This window comes from Miscanthus floridulus, unplaced genomic scaffold (assembly GCF_019320115.1).
Source record: "Miscanthus floridulus cultivar M001 unplaced genomic scaffold, ASM1932011v1 os_1282_1_2, whole genome shotgun sequence".
Lineage (NCBI taxonomy): Eukaryota > Viridiplantae > Streptophyta > Magnoliopsida > Poales > Poaceae > Miscanthus > Miscanthus floridulus.
In genome coordinates this window covers 31,301-45,924 of record NW_027097631.1, presented here as the reverse complement: position 1 = coordinate 45,924, position 14,624 = coordinate 31,301, and the positions used below count along the sequence as shown (strand labels likewise).

Below are 14,624 nucleotides of genomic sequence, written 5' to 3'. Positions count from 1 at the left end.
AGCACTATGCATGGTTTACTCATATTTACTTTAACAGCACACTGTCCTTTTTCATATTTTGTTGTACATACTCAAAAAAAGAAAAGAAAAGAAGAGAACATGTAATGAAGCCATGTACTTGTCAGACATTCAGGCTTCAGATAACCATCTGCTGTTCAGAATCGGTTACTAGTGTTGTGATCAAACTCTGCTGGACCTGATGGCAAAACGAGTAAACGGGCGAAATCCAATAAAAAAATAGAACAGGTTGTTTTCAGCAATTCGCCAGTACCCAGACATCCACTGTTGACACCGACAATGAGGGATGGATTTGCAGGCTCTGGTTCAGCGTCAACATCAGAAGAGGACGACGAACGGCCGAAACCAATAGAACAGGTTGGTTTCAGAAATTCGCCAGTACCCAGACATCCACTGGTGACACCGACCATGAGGGATGGATGCGGCTCTGGTTCAGCGTCAACATCAGAAGATGACGACGATGAGATGGTGAACCAACATCAAATAAGCAGTCCAGCGTTTTAAGACTTAGACAATGTGGCATCCAGCTTGTCTGCGATCATTGCGATCCAAGCCTGCAAGGAAGCAAGGAAGATCAAGTGGACGATAAGTCACTCTGCAATGGCAAACTGAAGTTCTTCAAAGTGCACAATCTATGGGTAGCAGTAGCAGTGTAGCACAGTTCCTAATTTTGGCTACAAAGCAGCACATTCATTTGCTAGTGTATTTTAGGAAAAAAAAACATGAACTGGAGTATTTAAAACAAAAATCTTATATGCAGAGACCATAACCAATGTAAATGGTAATACCTGATCAATATTAGTGAAACCTCTTATAGTGTCGCCACCAACAATCACAACCCCTTTATCACCAATTGACTGTAATATCAGTGCCTACAGAATATAAACTATGCTATAATGCTTTGGTTCAAATATTTCAGATAATCCTTCCATCTGACTATTGGATCGTGTTTAATTGCTTATCTGGACATGAAAATAAGACTTCTATTACATTTTGATTCACAAGTAAATAGACTGTGCTTGTGCCTTTGTCTGTGGACCCGATGCTAGATGGAGCTGAAATCGCAGCGCGATTACCGCTGCAGCTCAGAGTCTTCAGCACGCCGCCAAGAAGATGTGCAGGCAAAGCTGCTGATGACTCGAAGAGTACTGTGGCTGATGTGGTTGTGCCGGGCAACGGCCCACCGATCCGCAGGGAAAGGTGGCCACCGATCCGCAGGGAAAGGTGGCTGATGTCTCCGTAGCCGTCGCGGACATCCCTCGCTCTCTGAAGGACCGTGTCTGTTTGCCTCTTCAAACCCCATTGATCCGAGCAAGGTCAACGCTCATGGTTCCTTGGGCCATGCCGAGCGCTGGTTCTCCTAGGCGGAGTTGTCGCTTGGCAGCTAAGTCTAGGGCTGCCAACCCAACCCTGCAGGATCAAAATGTGCTGATGGCCAAGTTGGGACTTGCGAACACAACGCAAGAAGCAAGATGTTGACACCACGGCTTTCCAGAAGTACGAGTCCATGTTCGCCGATCCACTGTCCGAGTCTAAGCACGAGGCCTTCAAGGTTCTCTTCCAGGATGACGCCTTCCTTGATGACTTTGCTCGAGAGGTCGACGAGCTTCTGCCTGTGGCGTGCTAGGCTATAGCAGCATCCAGGTAGTCCTTTGGTCGTAAGCTTTTAACCATGTAATTCATAGTTGTTTCTGGGTGCGAGGCAAAATCTCGGTAATCAGGCGATTACCGTGATTGTGGCCTGTTGTTGTAACATTCCTCTACTTCCTCTTAATGAAATATGTGCCTTGCACGGCCACGAAAAAAAAAAAATCAGCTATCGAGACATAGAACAAGTATCAGCACCTGTGTGTTAGCAGGCAAGAACGGCAATTCAGACCTCCCAGGATATAAAGCAAGATTTGCCAGACAAGATTCTGCAAGAAGACTATGGCGAAGTTTCTGAAAACAAATGGAAAAAACTTCCAAGGAAGAAGATATACTCACGCTTCTTGGATTCCATGGCACTTTTGTAAAGAGAGCCAATGAACTTTTGTGCATCCACATTAAGTGCATTACCATCTTCTGGATATCCCGCAGCAACCCCGATTTGAAGAACACAATTACCTCCATACACAATAACCAGTGATTTGCAACAAGTTGCAGTAGTGAGGGAATCCCATGTCCTATTTGTAAGAAAAATAAGGAATAGCTAGCTTCACAACATAAAACCTTTGTAAAACTGCATATATGAAGTCGTGGATTCATACAAGTCAGGGCATGATAAGCTAGTTAATGGTTACCACCACAGGTTTAGTAAACTCAGATATATTCAATTAGTACAGCATTATAATCGACAGGCTGTTTTATTAGGAAGAGTACCACACGATCACCAACCACCCTAAAGCAGCACTTTCACTAAAAGGTGCACGCAATTATTCAGAGTCCAAACTCAAATCGCAGTTGGCTATTACTTGAACGACCTGTCACTGTCAGCTGCTAGTGGCCCATTAGGTGAGATTTTCAGAGTAAATACCCTAAAACATTGCTTCATCTAGAAAGATGTATGCATTTATTCAGAATCCTACTTCGAACGGCAGTGGACTATTGGTTACCAAATGGAGCTATCACCTGTAGCCGTACATCAGGTGAGATTTTACTACCCAAAAGCTAGCATTCACTAAAAAGATGTATGCAGCATTGCAAGTATTCAGAGTTCAAACTTAACTGGCAGTCAGTTTGGCTATCATCTAGCAGTGGCGCATCAGGTGAAAATTTTCGGATCATGATTCAGGATCACTCTGAAGCATGCAGTGTTCGAATGGTAAAATCAGAAGAAATCTGTGCATCGCTAGATTACTTACCAAAGTAGTTCATGAAGCGCAGAACTTGACACGCCCGGAAGAACTCGTTTACACTCGACACCTTCAGGAACCGCCTAGGATCATATTTAGAATTGTGGAATCAGCCAAAGACATCAGAACATGCGATAAGAAATGTGCGGTTCAAAATCTCAATTCTGACCGGAGAAATGGATTTCGGACGGATGGATAACCAAACGAGGCCGGCAAGAATGTCAGTCACGGAGAGAACAAGGGTCAATATGTCAGCCCTCGACTGCGAACTGTTTATAGGGGAAATAGAACTAATGATCAGTACACCAAAATTGCAGCAATTATGGGTGTTTGCATGCACAGGCATACCTGGAGGCGTCGGTGACGGCGGCAATTCCTGAAACAGCGCGGTTGAGGAGGACAGCGACGAGGGAAGCGCCGCCGACGACAATGGGCAGGCCGCGAACGAGTGTGTCGTTGCGGCGGACCCAGCCCTCCACCCACTCCTGCCGTGGCTGCAGCGCCTTGCTGATGCAGCACCTGCGCACTTCCTACAGAAGATGGAGAAGGGCACAATTGCTGAATCCATCACCCCCTCGAAGGCAAGAGGACCAAGCGAAGGGCACGAGAACACTCACCACGGTAGAAGACGACTGCGGCGGTGAGAACGCTCCGGAGAGAGGACCGCAGCGGCCGTGGCCGGAGTAAACCGGCCGGAGCGGGGCAGATACAATGCCTCTGCTCAGCTCCATGCCGTCCGAGGGGACGAGCGCGGAGCAGCCGCAGCCCGCAGAGCAGGGCGTCGAGCGGAGGACACGGGACAGTCCGCGACACCGAGCGGAGGAGATGATGAGCCGCACCAGGACGACTCGTTTCAAATGGGCCCTATGCGTCACGGATCATATCTTCGGCCCATCTTCCGAGCGGCCCGGGCAAATCTAATCGCGTGATCCAACTACCATTCAAAGTCCTCTAAAAAAAACAAAACTACCATTCAAAGTGGACCCGGCGGGACCACCGACCCTTGAATTTTTTTTCCTTAAAAAAGAAGGAGCCCGCACGCTCTCCGGTCACCAGTTGGCAGCGACCAAGCGCGCCATCGCTCTCGGCCTCCGTTTGAACCTCCCAAGCATCAAGCCATGGAGACGGCAGCCACACCTACCACTGCGCCGCACGTGCTGGTGGTCCCCTTCCCGGCGCAGGGCCACGCGCTGCCGCTCCTGGACTTCGCGGCCCTGCTCGCCGCGCGGGGCCTCCGCCTCACCGTCGTCACCTCACCCGCCAACCTCCCGCTGCTCTCGCCTCTCCTCGTGGCGCACCCCGGCGCCGTCAGCCCGCTGACCCTCCCGTTCCCTTCCAACTCGTCTATCCCCCCGGGTCTCGAGAGCGTCAGGGGCTGCCCCCCGGAGTACTTCCCCGTCTTCATCCACGCGCTCACCGCGCTCCGCGAGCCGGTCCGCGCGTGGGCCAGGTCACGCCCGTCGTCCGACGACGACCCCATCGTCGCCGTCGTCGCCGACTTCTTCTGCGGGTGGGCGCAGCCGCTCGCTCGCGAGCTCGGCGCCGCGGGCATCGTGTTCTCGCCGTCCGGCGTCATCGGCGCCGCCGTCCCTCACTCGCTCTTCCGCCGCCTGGTGAGGCGGCCTGCTGCTGCCGAGGGCGGCGGCGAGGAGTCCAGCGTCGTCACGTTCCCGGCGATCCCCGGCGAGCCGGCGTACCAGTGGAGAGAGCTCTCGATGCTTTACAGGTGGTACGTGGAAGGCGGAAAAGAAGACGAGCAGGTCCGCGAGTCGGTGAGGCGGAACTTCCTCTGGAACGTGGAGGAGAGCTGGGGGTTCGTGTTCAACTCGTTCAAGGCGCTGGAGGGGAGGTACCTGGAGCAGCCGCTCGAGGACCTGGGTTTCAGGCGCGTCTGGGCGGTGGGCCCCGTGGCGCCTGACGCGGACGCCGCCGGCGTGCGCGGCGGGGAGGTGGCCGTCGCGGCCGCCAGCCTCGGCACGTGGCTGGACCCGTTCCCAGAAGGCTCGGTCGTGTACGTGTCGTTCGGGAGCCAGGCGGTGCTGACCCCGGCCGTGGCTGCGGCGCTGGCCGAGGCGCTGGAGCGCAGCGCCGTGCCGTTCGTATGGGTCGTGGGCGCCGGGAGCAGCGGCGTCGTGCCCGAAGGGTTCGAGGCGCGCGCGGCGGCGGCGGGCCGCGGGATGGTGGTGCGCGGGTGGGCACCGCAGCTGGCGACGCTGCGGCACCCGGCGGTGGGGTGGTTCATGACGCACTGCGGCTGGAACTCGGTGCTCGAGGCCGCCGCGGCGGGGGTGCCCATGCTGGCGTGGCCGATGACGGCGGACCAGTTCGTGAACGCGCGCCTGCTCGTGGACGAGGCGCGCGTTGCGGTGCGCGCGTGCGCGGGGGGCTTCGGCGTCGCGCCGGACTCGGGAGAGCTGGCGACCGTGCTGGCCGACGCGGTCGGGGAGAAGGGGCGCGACGTGAGGGCGCGCGCCAAGGAGCTCGCGACGGAGGCCGCGCGGGCGGTGAACGAAGGCGGGAGCTCGTACGCTGATTTGGTCGGGTTAGTGCACGAGATTCGGAATCTTCGTTGAATTCGAGCGGATCGTCATGATAAATTGCTGCGCCGGCATGCTGTGATGCTGTATAATTTAACTGGTCCCCTGTCCTGGTCGACAATAATGACATTCATCAATAAGAGCGTGTTTAGTTCCAACTCCAAAATTCTAAAAAGTGCTACAGTATCCATCACTTTGAATCTTGCGATACGTACATGGAGCATTAAATGTAGACGAAAAAAACTAATTGCACAGTTTGGTTGGAAATTACGAGACGAACGTTTTGAGCCTAATTAGTTCATGATTGAACACTAATTGCTAAATAAAAACGAAAGTGCTACAGTAGCCCAAATTCCCAAATTCACCCAACTAAACACGCGCTAACAAAGATTCGGTTCAAATGATTGCATTCTTCACTGCCGAGTGCCGAGGCTTCATTTGTTTTCTCAGCATATCTAAAGTGTACTTGCAAAGAACATTTGCACAATAATCCCATATAAGAAAGGATACTCATAGTTTTTGGTGTGCAATTTTTTCTCGAATAGTGTAATTAAGGTCCGGTTGGCAGAGCTTTTTCTTAGGTGCTCATTCGAATAAGTCGGAGCACATGAGGAGAAGCCACATTTTGCCGTTTTGACTCTTCATCAAAAAACGACTATGCCTCTTCTATTGTTCACCAAAAAATATTGTCTCCTAAAACATTTGGTACGGCCTCTCTGACTCGTCGCAAAAACTGTTGTTGAAGCCAGACCGGAAACCGAATCAGTGCCGAACTGGTAAGCAATTCCGATCACCAGACTCCTTCAGCTGCAGCTCGCGTACGCAGAATTTTGGTAGCACCCACCCAACTGGTATTTTTTTTATTGAACAAATGTGGTCAAAGAAGGTTGCTTGGTTGTGGTTCCTTCCTCCCACACGTAATGGACAGGACCTGCCGTTTATAATTAATTATTAAAATAGGGGAAGGTTTGGCCTAGGCCACAAAAACTGATATGGTGCAAAAGATGGGGATAAAAGAGAGGAAAACACTATATACAGGGAAGTATATTTCCCTCAAGCACTTAGGGCCGGCGGTACCCCCAAGCACAAGCCTCCTCTTTGATCTTATAGCAACTAAGGGGGTGTTTAGATGCTTTTGAAATGGCAAAACTTTTGGGACTAATCTTTTGCTGTAAATTTTTAGGCATTCAAACTTTACATCTTGGTGTTTAGATGCATGACAAAACTTTGGCAATATACCAAACAAAGACTGATTTGCCCTCATTATCTTCTTCCTCTGCTCGTCCGTACGCCGAGCTCGTACACATCGACCGCGCGTGAAGGGCAAGCAGCGGCCTCACCGGCGTGCCCTGCCCCTCCCCAGCAGCCAGTGGCTTCCCTGCCCCGGTGGCCTGCCCCGCCGCCCTGCCCCGTTGCCTCGTGCGCGGCCGGCCACCACGTCCTGCGCCTCCATGGGAAGGCCGAGCTCGAGCTCGCCGTGGCGGCCAGCGCCCCGCCCTGCCCAGAGTCGCTCCGTGGCTGGGGCCGCCATCTGAGCGAGGCGGACCACGTCGCTCCGCCGGTGCGGCAGAGTCGCTCCGCCGGTGAGCAGGGCTCGCCGCAGGCTCTGGGTAGAGGTCGTGGCGCCATTAGGGTGAGGCCACGGCACCGTCGGATGCAGGTCCCCTTGCTACCGCCATCACCGGAGCGATGGGAGGGGAGGGCGAAGCCGTCGAGATCTACCAGGACCGGCGCGGGAGGGGCGCCGCCGTGCGTTGGGAGAGACGGGCGCGGGGGAGGAGACGGGGCCACGGGGGAGAAAGAAACGGGCGAGGGGAAGAGAGAAACATGTGCGGGTGTGGGGGCATAGGGCGTCCAGCACGCCGCCCTAGACGTTTTTGCCCAGTTTTGGGACTCTTGGGTCCCAAATAGCAAAAGTTTTGCAGCCCATGTTTTGCAGTTTTTTCCCATGGCGTTTAGATCCATTTTGCCAAAAAAAAAAAAGGGATAAAACACCAAAAAATTTGGCAAAGGTGGGGAACTAAACAGGGCCTAAAATGCCATCGAGGAATGACATTGTTGAAAAATTAGTGTGTTCCGTTCCTTCCAAATCTCTCAATAAACAAGGATCAACAAAGAGCACAGATTCTTTTCGGGTCATTGTGGCTGTTGCTTCACCACTCAGACACACTCATGAAGTGATTCTACCCTCCTCGTGGTGGCAGGTCAGCATGATTATGAGCAGACCTCTAGCTTAGTTGGTTAGACGGTTCTAATAGCACTTCTCTAGTCTTAGGTTGGACTTTCCGTGATAGTAAATTTTAGATTGAGGTTAAAAAAAATCACCTCATTTATTCTACGTCAAAGCACAGGTCTAATCCTCGGCTCCAATCATGATCATTCTCATATGAACTACAGTACCATTGTATATGGGTGGAATAGAGGATGAGAGGTTTTCTCGATCTGCATAAAAAGATCTTAAAGCAATGCTCCTGTCTTACCCCATGCAGGTCGCAGCACCCCTAATTCAGTAGGAGAACCTCCAATGTACGAAGTGGTGTGCTGCTATCGTCTATGCCTCACGGAGCATGAGACAGAGAGGGCAGGTCAGCTGATGAGTCCAATTCCACTGTGCAATCCAAAATACACCATTGAACATCTCATGAATACTACATAAACAACTTAAATACACCATGAAACATATCATGCCTATACTATAGGAACATTGTGTATTACAATGTGTATGTAACATAAATACTTTCGGCCGTGGAGGATTCAAAATACATGATGAAACATCACAAAAATACTATGAGAATAATTCAGAATGCATCATGTAATGTCTCATGAATCCTATGATAATAATCTATAATACACCTTATAAGAATTATAAAATGATTTTTTCATATTAAAGAAGAAATAGTTTGAGTGAATCTTACCATAAGATCATGGATACAATAAAAATGATATGAAATTAGATAAAATACAAAATGACAGTGAATACATAACAATAACTAAATGGAAAACAAAGTAAAAAAACAAAATATAAAGGACACACCGTAGGACATCTCCCAAATATATGAAACCAATTAAAATATACCATTGTACACCATGGTTTCATCAATACAATAAAACTGATGAGATGTACAGCATGGAACATCTTATGTAATATGGGAGCTACAAAAAAACTATGGGACATCTGAGGAATACTATTGGAACAATCTAAAATACACCATGAAACATATTATGCATAACAATGAACAATCCAAAACACACCGTAAAACATCTCATGAGTACTATCGAAACAATAAAAGTACACCATATATAGAACACTATTGGAACAATAAAAACAAACCATGAAAATATGTTAAAGAAATAAATAATAAATAAAACAAAATAAAAATGTAACAAATAGAAGGTAAGTAAAAGAAAAAATCTCACTTAAAGGAGGAAAAGTAAAGGAAAAATACATAATTCAATGAAAATAATAGACCAGCATGAACCAACAAGAGAAGCCCATCCGTCTACCCCATTTTAATTTGGTACAAAAAGTCCAACGATACATCTAAACCAATCGAATAAGACCCTTCATAGGCTATTGGGCCGAACATATAGCAACAGCTTAGAGCAACTCCAGAAGCCTTTTTATATACTTATTGATAGGAATATAGATTTTGGTAAAAAATATATATTGTGATAACTTCTTTAATTAGATCTTCAAATATTACCATCATCTATTCTAGATTTCTCGCTAGAAAGATGAGAGCGGAGTTAGCTCTCTAGAGTGCGCACGAGATATAGAAGAGATGGGCAATTTTTATTCGAGTGACTCTCCAAATAATGCTTTAGAAAGTGAGTTTAAAAAGACTTTTGGTTGGCTGCCAAACATAGTGAAAATAGTTTGCACCGGGTGGTTGAGGGATGACTTCCCTCTGGCTGGTAGCAAGTTTACTCAATCATGGACATGATGGGTTGAGCAAGGCTCCCAAGGTGCAACATCTTTATGCGTTCGTGTGTTTGGTTGTTCAGTCTGACCCTTGTGATGCAAGTTGCGCTTGTTTGGATGCCCATTTTGTTTTGCTGAAAAGGCAGGCTAAAAAATACTGTTCACTGATTTGTCGTGAGAGAAAAACACTATACCATATCTCTAACTTTCCTGCCTCCGTATCTCTAACTTTCCTGCCTCCGAGGATGATAAAAAAGATAGTAAGTAAGCCTGGCTCATAGGATACAGGATCCATCCGTGTTTCTATGTAGCCTGGCTTAGGCGAGGCTGCTCCAGATCAACCAGCATGCCACAATGCGAGCCAGGATCTGTCGTACGCGGAACCAATCAGGCCCTATCCGAAATTGGTATGCATCATGGTGAGGAGCTGTGATTATTCAGTGTGAATTCATTGGGTTAGAGCCGGGGTAAAAATGCACGGCCGAAGCCCGTACATATTTTGTCTCGAGTTCTCTGGCCAATTTCCAATATGAACAATAAATTACCTATGTATATATTTTTGCCCGGTTCTGCTACACTACTTCGAGTACTTTTCAGCGAATCAACAGTATTTTTCTCACACCATTTCAGTATAAGCATTAGCATAAACCAAATTTCAGCGAAATGAACAGGGCTACGTGAACCCCACGTTTCTGTGTAGAACAAAAATCTTCTCCACTCCATATGTTTTCTGAGGGGTCACTCCATATGTTCACATCGAACGAGTTCAAACAATTTTATATGGTGCGGCAAAAAATACTCGTTGGTGAAAGGATTGCCGTCTCCGGTAATCACATCGATCAAACCATTCCGTACGCCATGCGCATCAGTGCAAGTTCAAACTGATGTACCAAGCGGAAAGGCCACTATATATATAATCCCATGGACGATTAACCTCAAACCATCAAACAAAGCAGAGCACGGAAAAAACAGAGTGAGAAGGAGCTCGAGCATTTCTTCAGGCAAGCAAAGATGACCGGCGCAGGAGCTGTATCTGCCATCATGGCGCTGTTCTTCCTAGTCACGCTCTGCGCCTCCCAGATGGTGTCCTCCCTTCGCCCCGGCGTTGGCGTCGGCCTCGGCACGTCCAGCGCCAGCGGGTACCTCCCGGGCCGCTCTGGCAACTGCGAGAAGAGCAATGATACGGACTGCTGCGAGGATGGCAAGAAGTAGCTAGTACCCACAGTACCGATGCTCGCCACCGGTGACAGCAAGCACCAAGGCCGTGCTGACGCTCAACAGCTTCGAGAAGGGCAAGGACGGCGGCGGCCCATCGGAGTGCGACAACGCGTACCACAGCGACGAGGAGAAGGTGGTGGCGCTCTCCACGGGGTGGTTCAGCAACATGGCGCGTTGTGGGCACCGCATCAAGATTAGCGCCAACGGCAACTCTGTGTATGCGAAGGTGGTGGACGAGTGCGACTCTGTGCACGGCTGTGACGACGAGCCGCCGTGCGACAACAACATCGTTGACGCCTCGCCGGCGGTGTGGGACGCCCTAGGACTCGACCAGAACCTCGGGATGGTGGATATCACTTGGTCCGAGGAGTGAGAGGTAGTTGATGGCTGTGTTGTGTCTGCTCCATCTGTTAGCACTTGGCACGTGCCGCGTACATATACGATGAGAGGATACAGGTTGTGGGCTCATTGCGTTCGCTAGTGTATTGTATTCATGTCATGTCATTACTGCATATGGATATATATATGTCATTGTTGAATATTGAATAATAGTGCATGAAGTAATGATGAAAGGGCCTCTAATTAGGTGGCTTGAATATCACTCCTTAGGTCCTGGGTCGTACTCTCCGTGAGAGCAAATTTTAGGTTAGGGTTCAAAAAATCCACTCGTCTATCCTAGGTCTAGTTCTGATCGATCTCAGGTACTAGATGGCGAAGAGGTCAATGGCACCAATGCTCATGACGCAAGGCGGTAGTCCTCAAGCCAGTGACCCGGTTTTATGTCCTTGTCGTATTCCCTGAGGTAGGCTTCGGAGCAGCGGTGAACACAGGAAATATTTCAGAGGGGCTGAACAACACTGTTGTTCGATCTTAAGTCTCAGTCCCCCTACACTATAGAACTTTGCCTAAAAATTCATTGGGGCTCCACAGGGGTTCCACTGCTCCAAGATGGGTAGGGGGGCCTTGAGCCCCCCCCCCTCCCCGCCCCACCGCTGTGTCCGCCCCTGCTTCGGAGAACGTCGGTGCTAGTCGCAGTCACCATGGTGGCGGTTGCAACCACAATAGCCATAGTTGTCACGGTCATCATGCCATCATCGCAATGGTCGTGGCTGTCATTACAGTTGACGTAGCATTTGTTCTTGAGTTCGTGACGAGTTCGCCACTCATGTTGATGGTGTCGCAAGTCTTAGCTGACGTTGGTCTAATAGTGGGCCGAACTGGCAGGGTAATGGGGCTCAATTTGTTGATCACGACTGTTGTTGTCGTTGTTGTAGTGCGGAGACAAGGGGGCGCCCAGGGTCAACCCCTCACACCCCCCCCCCCCCCCCCCAACAAACGTGTATGGTCTTCATTTGTATATATCATTAGTTCTCACCGATCACTAGAAACTATATGGAAACAAGCTTTCTCAATAAATTCTACACCTTTTTTTTTCTCAAATACTCCGTCTGTTCCAAATTATAAGACGTTTTGCCTTTTCTAGATATATTGTTTTACTATATATCTAAACATATTGTACAACAAAATCTATGTACCTAAAAAAATCAAAACATCTTATAATTTGGAACAGAGAGGGAGTACATCTCTTGATTGTCTAATGCTAAGTGTCTAAATAATTAAAACAAATATGATGTGAGTTGTTGATCTATGAACAATAACTTTTTTTATCTTCGATTTAGACATTTCGTATTTTTCCAAGACGAAGAGGTTAAAGATGATTTATTTTAGTGTTTTTATAAGCCGACATAAAGATATGGTGTGTGTGTGTTTTTGACACTCGATGAGCTGGCCCCTCTATATCTAAATTCTGGCTCCACCTCGCCCTGAATAGGCTGTTAAACAGTGTAGAGCAGTAATGTGAACAGTAATACATGAGATTTAGTGCCAGAGGCTCCCACATGAGTGGGGTCTGGGGAAGAGGGTCTGGGGAAGAGAAAAACTGAGGCAAGCCTTTCCCCCGCAAAATATGTGGAGAGACTGCTTTGAACCCACGACCTGGTGACTCAGTAAGATAGCTCTCACCACTGCACCAGGCCTGCCCTTCAATCCATGAGCAGTGACGGCGATAAGTAATTAAGTACTCCCTCCGTCCCTAAAAGAATGCAATTCTAAAACAGTGTCATGTATTAGTATATCAACTTTGACCAATTATAGATAAAAAAGTATAAATATTTATAATATTAAATAAATATCATTAGATTAATTATGAAGTGTGTTTTTATAACAAATTGATTTGGAGTCATAAATATGAATACTATTTACTAGAAACTTGTCAAACATGAACCACTTTATGTAGCACGCAACTCATAGTTGCATTCTTTCATGCAAAGAGGTAGTAGCAATCCTGTTAAGAGTAGTGAATACTGAACAGTAGGTGCCAACAGTAGCACTCTTGTAACCAGCCACCGTAAACATTAAGTGAACAGTGGATGTGCCCAACGATACATCCAAACCAATCGAACCAGGCTCCTCATACGAAGATATTAGCCGAGCATTCAGAAAATCAATTTTTATATGGGTAGAACATACATTACGGGTGGATCATCAACGAGGTGGCAGCAAGTTTACTCAATTATTTATTACTATCTAAAATTGTGGCCACCATTATTTATTACTATCTAAAATTGTCGCCACGATGGCGAGGACAAATTTGTGGTCATTCAATGCAGATTGTTTGGGTTAGAGTTGGGGGTAAAAATTGTACGTTTCAAGTCTATATTTTTTCCCTGAGTTCTCCAGTTTCCAATATGGCTATGAAATACGTGAACCCCACGTTTCTGTCTGTGTCTAACAAATCTTCTCCACTCCACATGTTCCCATCGAAAGAGTTCAAACCATTTTCCTCAAAAAAAGAAAGAAAGAGTTCAAACCATTTCATACGGGCATACCGCATACGGTACATCTAGTTGGAGAACAGATTGCCATCTCGGGAAATGACATCCACTCGAACCATTCCGTACGCCATGTGCATCAGTGCAAGTTCATACTAATGTAGCAAGCAGGGAAAGGCCACTATTTAATCCCATGCACAACTAATCTCAAAACCATCAAGCAAAGCAGAGCGCAAGAAACAAATAAAAAGAAAAGAAAAGAAAAGAAAATAGAGAGAGAAGACGCTCGAGCATTTCTTCAGGCAAGAAAAGATGGCCTCTGCGGGAGCTGTAGCCGCCATGGCGATGTTCCTCCTAGTCGCGCTCTCTGCCTCTCACATGGCATCCTCCCTCCGCCCCGGCGCCAGCCTCGGCACGTGCCGCGCTAGCGGGTACCTCCCAGGCCGCTCCGGCAACTGCGAGAAGAGCAACGACCCAGACTGTTGTGAGGATGGAAAGAAGTATCCACAGTACCACTGCTCGCCGCCAGTGACGGCGAGCACCAAGGCCGTGCTGACGCTCAACAGCTTCGAGAAGGGCAAGGACGGCGGCGGCCCATCGGAGTGCGACAACGCGTACCACAGCGACGAGGAGAAGGTGGTGGCGCTCTCCACGGGGTGGTTCAGCAACATGGCACGCTGCGGGCACCAAATCAAGATTAGCGCCAACGGCAACTCCGTGTACGCCAAGGTGGTGGACGAGTGCGACTCCGTGCACGGCTGTGACGACGAGCACAACTTTGAGCCGCCGTGCGACAACAACATCGTTGACGCCTCGCCGGCGGTGTGGGACGCCCTGGGACTCGATCAGAACCTCGGGATGGTGGACATCACCTGGTCCGAGTGAGGCAGGCAAGTTGATGGCTGCATTTGCTCCATCTGTTGGAACTTGGTACGTGCCGGGAACATACATATGATTGGTCGTGGGCTTATTGCCATCACTAGTGTACTGTATGCAGGACATGTCATTGCTACATATAGATATATGTCATTATTGAATATTGAATAAATATTGCATGAAGTAATGAAAGGCGGTGTTATCTAAATGCATACAGAGCTAGCAATGCGCTTCACGCCAGCATTACACACCAGTAATTTCTTCTTTATTTTTCATGAATAAATATCACAGAGCAGATGCCAAAGGGAAGCTGAACCCCACACAAGTTCATGGGATTACCACAGTAAGCTCACAGAGCAGATGGTGCGAATTTAAGTTTGATTGAAAT

At 48.5% G+C, this 14,624-nt stretch overlaps 2 protein-coding genes and 1 pseudogene across 4 annotated transcripts; 2 read left to right on the top strand and 1 right to left on the bottom strand.

Moving 5' to 3' along the window:
* Positions 1 to 28: 28 nt before the first annotated feature.
* On the bottom strand, positions 29 to 3,717 carry LOC136533889 (protein COFACTOR ASSEMBLY OF COMPLEX C SUBUNIT B CCB4, chloroplastic-like). 3 transcript variants are annotated; one of them, XM_066526416.1, is made up of 8 exons: positions 3,470 to 3,717; positions 3,201 to 3,382; positions 3,022 to 3,121; positions 2,862 to 2,935; positions 2,005 to 2,183; positions 1,864 to 1,934; positions 807 to 890; positions 29 to 572 (listed from the first exon to the last, which is right to left on the bottom strand). In XM_066526416.1, exons 1-8 carry the CDS (start codon positions 3,581 to 3,583, stop codon positions 519 to 521), a joined length of 858 nt encoding a protein of 285 aa, XP_066382513.1. In that variant the 5' UTR covers positions 3,584 to 3,717; the 3' UTR covers positions 29 to 518. The 3 variants fall into 3 exon arrangements, with proteins under 3 accessions (XP_066382513.1, XP_066382514.1, XP_066382515.1); XM_066526417.1 differs by lacking the exon at positions 807 to 890; XM_066526418.1 differs by lacking the exons at positions 807 to 890; positions 1,864 to 1,934 and having other exon boundaries at positions 31 to 572.
* A 192-nt stretch (positions 3,718 to 3,909) lies between these two features.
* Positions 3,910 to 5,659, top strand: LOC136533890 (flavonol 3-O-glucosyltransferase UGT89B1-like). The gene has a single exon (XM_066526419.1). It carries the CDS (start codon positions 3,971 to 3,973, stop codon positions 5,423 to 5,425), a length of 1,455 nt encoding a protein of 484 aa, XP_066382516.1. The 5' UTR covers positions 3,910 to 3,970; the 3' UTR covers positions 5,426 to 5,659.
* A 4,663-nt stretch (positions 5,660 to 10,322) lies between these two features.
* LOC136533887 (kiwellin-like) lies at positions 10,323 to 14,245 on the top strand (annotated as a pseudogene).
* Positions 14,246 to 14,624: the final 379 nt, after the last annotated feature.